The 4942-nt window shown below is 42.9% G+C and overlaps 1 protein-coding gene across 1 annotated transcript in view; it reads right to left on the reverse strand.

The window, feature by feature from the left end:
• The window catches only part of PTK2 (protein tyrosine kinase 2), a gene marked incomplete at its 3' end in the record, with an annotated part of 174118 nt that overhangs the window by 68170 nt on the left and 101006 nt on the right, over positions 1-4942 (reverse strand). The window contains exon 12 of the mRNA XM_015426717.1: positions 4232-4284. Within this exon, the coding sequence (XP_015282203.1) occupies positions 4232-4284 (53 nt within the window). The remainder of the gene's footprint in view (positions 1-4231; positions 4285-4942) is intronic.

The following is a 4942-nucleotide window of genomic DNA, read 5'->3' on the forward strand; positions in this document are numbered from 1 at the left end:
GGGTGGTGCTCATCTCCGTTTCCAAGCCAAAGAGCCAGCGCTGTCTGAAGACTTTTCCGTGGACATGTGGCCAGCATGACTAAATGCCGAGGCGCACGGAACGCTGTTACCTTCCCGAAGTGGTACCGATTTATCTACTTGCAATTTCTTGCTTTTGAACTGCTAGGTTGGCAGGAGCTGGGGCCAGAGACGGGAGCTCGCTGTGTCACGCGGCACTCGCGTCTCGAACTGCCGAGCTACAGACCACGTCTTAACCTCTGAGCCACCGCGGCCCTCCCAGATATCAAATATCAGATACCAAATACCAGATATCTGACAAAGGGAGTTTTGACTCTCAAAACCTTATACCCCAGAAATCTTCTTCGTCTCCAAAGTGCTGCTGGACTTGAATCAAGCTACCCGACTGTGCTGTAAGTCTGCTTTAATTGTATATGGTATGTTATCTGTTGCTTTCACTGTTCAGTGCCATTCGGACTCATTCGTCAGCAAAGCCGTGTCTCTTCTAGGCCACTAAATGGAACATCACTTCCTCTGAAGAAAGTTACTTCATTTTGAGGAAAACCCAAAGAGAGCATTTCTCACCAAAAATGAAATGCCCCAAACCACGATATAAAAGCCACACTAGCAATCTGTGCCTGAGGCACAAATTCAAAATGACAGCACGCCTTGCCCCAAAAACTTGAAGGAACCATGCTAAGATCTGGAATTGTTTTGTGCAAATAAGGGTTCAAAAATGTGCAGTAGTAACCAAATCCGCATGAGTAACCAGTTGGACAGTATGAGTAATTTTCAGAGTTGTGCCAGTGCTTTTAAACAAACTGGGATCTGATACACTTTTTTTGAAATGTGCACGAGGCCATGGACTTAAACCTACTGCAAAGCAAAAAGTTGAATATTATGGAGTTAGGAGTCCTCTTGGTTTCTGGCCTACATTCCTCAGACATTGCTATTTTTAAGAATGAGCCCTGGTTGCTCCAGAGAGAGGCAGTGATAGATTTCCCAGTTGGTTCTTTGCTTTAGTAATTGGAATCCTCTTGTTAAAACAAAAACAAAAAATTGGTTTAGTTTCTTCAGAAATCAAGTGAGATCAAGTACTCCAACTGCATGAGCCAAAGAAGAAGGCTGATGTGAAAGGCAGACTGGGAAAGCAACAGACAAGGTATTATCTTGTGTTGGGTATGTACATTGTGCTGGTGACAGCCACTCTCCACTAACTCACAAATCCTTCAGGTAGATGTTAAGTTAAACTTAAAGTCTGGTTTGGTATGTGCTTTGACAGTCCCCACCCCATCTCCACTCACTGTAGTCACTACATGTGTCTCCTGATCAATAATGTCCAACCTGTAACAGACGATATGGGACATGCTTTGAAAATTCTAACAACATACACCTAATTCCCTCCTCCCTTCTTGCTTTCGCGCCTCCTTTCTCCTCTTAAAACAAGCCATAAACAAACAGAAGGAAGAAGAAATGATGATGGCCGAGAGCAAGACCAAGCTTAGGTCAAGTACAACCCACTTGTGGGTCCCATCCCACCTGATGAAGACCTACCTGCTACATCAATAACCTTGAAGTTACCATGACAACATTTATGGCTGCTAAAAAGCACAGGCTACAAGAATGAGACGGATGTTTCCACCCAGTCTCTAGATAGATCACTCATGTATGAACTGAAGGCAGCAAGTATCCTGACTTTTTTGCTTACAACTTAAGGGATACACGTGCATACCAAGAACAACATCGGGGAGTTAGCACAACCTAGGTAGGATGGTGATGTCCACATGTATCGCTGGTGCTTGGAAACACCTTCTCCAATCAAAAGCTAGAATAATATGCCAATGCCTACGGCTGTTCTAGATACCAAGTACCTCCTATACTAGGCAATAAAAGTCCATGCAGTAATGCATCTGGAATAAGGAGAGAATACATCTTAGTGAATATATTACATATCTGGACCATACCTTATTAGTATGGTTTGTTATCTGTTATCTTGAGATCACAACAAAATAATAATATTTAATGCGGCAATATATGACAGTGTCCAAACTCACTGAAATAATTTGACTTTAATAGATGAAAAGGCATTGAACTGATGAGCTACAGTTAAACGTGGGCCCATTAATGGAATGTTCTCTTTAACCCACTATACTTGGTGGTGGACCCAACCAGCTTTTCTGGTGGTGAAAAAGGCTGTGTTGGGGACTATGAGATCCTCGGGTACAAAACCATATGGATAACAGCTGTATTGAGGAGAATTAGGTGAGACTCAGTAAAAATGCTGACTGGGTTTGACCCGATCCTTCCATTTGAAGAGTTCCCCTTGGCAGAGCGCATGATTCCTCTACTATTGTTTTCATCACTTCTAGAGCACTACAGATTGGTCTGCACTCTAAATCAATTTGGAAATTCCAGTTGGTGCAGTATACCATGGCTTGGCTATTATCGATAGCTGGATGAAGTATGTGTATACTTCTGACCTGCTGAAACTCCATCATCCGCCCATTGGTTCGTAAGAACATAAGAGAAGTCATGTTGGATCAGACCAATGGCCCATCCAGTCCAACAGTCCGTGTCACACAATGGCCAAAACCCAGGGGCCATCAGGAGGTCCACCAGCGGGGGTCAGAACTCCAGAAGCCCTCCCACTCTTGCCCCTCCCCCAATTAAAGTATTTGCTATCCTGTACAGAGCCCTCCATGGCTTTGGTCCCTCTTATCTGCAGAACCACCTCTCTCCCTTTTCCTCACCACAACAGCTTCGCTCATCTGAGCAGAGCCTTCTGCAGGTACCAACCTGCAAATGGGCATAACCAACAACTGCCCATACATGGGCTTCCTCCGTTGTGGCTCCCGCCTTTTGGAATGGCCTGCCCGAGGAGATCAAGAAGGCTCCCACTCGCCTGGCTTTATGGACACTGTGCAAAACTGGATTATTTGTGAGGGCTTTTCTATACAGGTAAATACAGCAAGAAATTGCAAGTAGATAAATAGGTACCCCTTCAGTGGGAAGGTAACAGCATTCCGTGCACCTTGGTGTTTAGTCATGCCGGCCACATGACCATGGAAACTGGCTTTCGAGCAAGGGAACCTTTACCTTTACTAATAGGGCTATACTGTACAAAACAGTTTACAAAAGCTGCTTGGATAAATTATGAGGGACTATGGTATATAGGGGTCTATAGTATGTCCTTACTGTGTACAGCAAACCGTAAGAAGGATCCTACTATGTAATCTGTGCACTGTTTACTTTGCTTCAGTTCTAATTGTTAGATTTCGGGTTGGTCCTAGACCTCTACAGTCCTAATCCTATTGCACTGTTTATAGAACGTCCCATTTTGTTGACTGCACTGACTCACTTGGCGTAACCCACCTTGAGTCCCCATGAGAAAGGTGGGCTATAAATAATGAAAATAAATAAATATATAATCATCGAACTTTCATCCATCTGAACAGCTATGGAATAGGGTTACTGAAAATTCTTTCATTTGAATAGAGGGCTTTGGGCAACTCACACGACCATTCTGCTTCACGTTTTCGTATGTATAATGTTAGTACACATTACGCCAGACTAGAGCATCTGTGTGCTAGCCATACAGGCCCTCCTACAGACCACTAACTTTTTAATTAGGCTGGTTCCTCCCCCCCTTCAGAAAGACTTCTTTTGGAAAAAGACCCAAAGTGATCCCAACATGAAATTCTGTAGCCAAACAAGGAAACCACGATACGCTTAAATGCAGCAATTACCATTAAACCATTAATTCACAACCATTACATTAACTTTTGTGGCTGATGACTAAATGGACAGTATACAAACATTAATTTTCGCTTTCTCCCCCCCCCCAAACTCCCGCGGCCACACACACACACAAGCTGAGAAAATACGCTAGCAATGATTTCTTCTTTCATAAAACACAATACTAGATTTTTATTAGCTATTTTCCCTGTATGACAGCTCTTGCACACATGAATTGTGAAGAGTAATCTGCACGTAAACATGATTAATTAAAAACGATTATAGCACAGTGTATTTGAAAATCAATGCAAAGTTCATTTAAATAATTTAAAATCAGATTTCTTTGTATGCTTTATGGTCTAAGCGTCTCCCAAGTTTTGTCTTCGGGAAATTTTATGAGGCAGAAAGCAATAATCTTAAGAAAGCCTATCAGGAAAACATTCATAAAACAACCCAAATAAAACTGACTTCCGAAAATCACGCTTCCTGTGTATCCTACCTGATACTGAGACTGCATGTGGTCGGATCCCTTGCTTCTCGTTGTTGGCCAGCCTGTAACAGAGAAGTACAAATCTGTGAATACCACCCATTATGCACACTCCCAGGAAATTAATATTCATTCTAATAGGGCACCTTACAGCAATCAGTAGGGCCAATCCATTCTCCGTGGAGACAAATTTTGACTGGGGGGGGGGAGGTGACTATCATTTCAGCCCACCCAGGGGGAGTAAGAGTAGAGGTAAGGCTTGGAGAAGCCAATTTTAAAGTTGACAAGAAGTTCTTAAACAAGTCTGAAGATGTACAAGCACTGAACTAACAAGGAAGGCTTTTGAGTTACTTCCAATACTCTTAGCTACCCAGTTCAACACCACGTTCACGGCTTACATCAGAAGCATCATCTCCAACTTAATTAAGGGACTTATTCAGCATCTCCCTGTTTCCGTGTGTGTAGCACACAGCTATCTTAACAGACAAATTTGCCACACGCAAAAAAGAGGAAAGTCCTCTACTATTAACCCTTTCATTGCAATGTACCAAGTTTTAAAGATATGGCTGCATGAATCATTAACGAACGTACAGATACAGTCTGATGCACACTTGTGAGAAAAGCCTCACTGAATTACGTAAGACTAGCATAGGCTGGTGCTATATGCCTGCAAACACCAGTTTACCGGGGGGGGGGGGGGTACATTTAAATAATTAATTTTTG

The sequence above is a fragment of the Gekko japonicus genome, unplaced genomic scaffold, assembly GCF_001447785.1.
Source record: "Gekko japonicus isolate JY-2015 unplaced genomic scaffold, Gekko_japonicus_V1.1 scaffold3074, whole genome shotgun sequence".
Classification (NCBI taxonomy): domain Eukaryota; kingdom Metazoa; phylum Chordata; class Lepidosauria; order Squamata; family Gekkonidae; genus Gekko; species Gekko japonicus.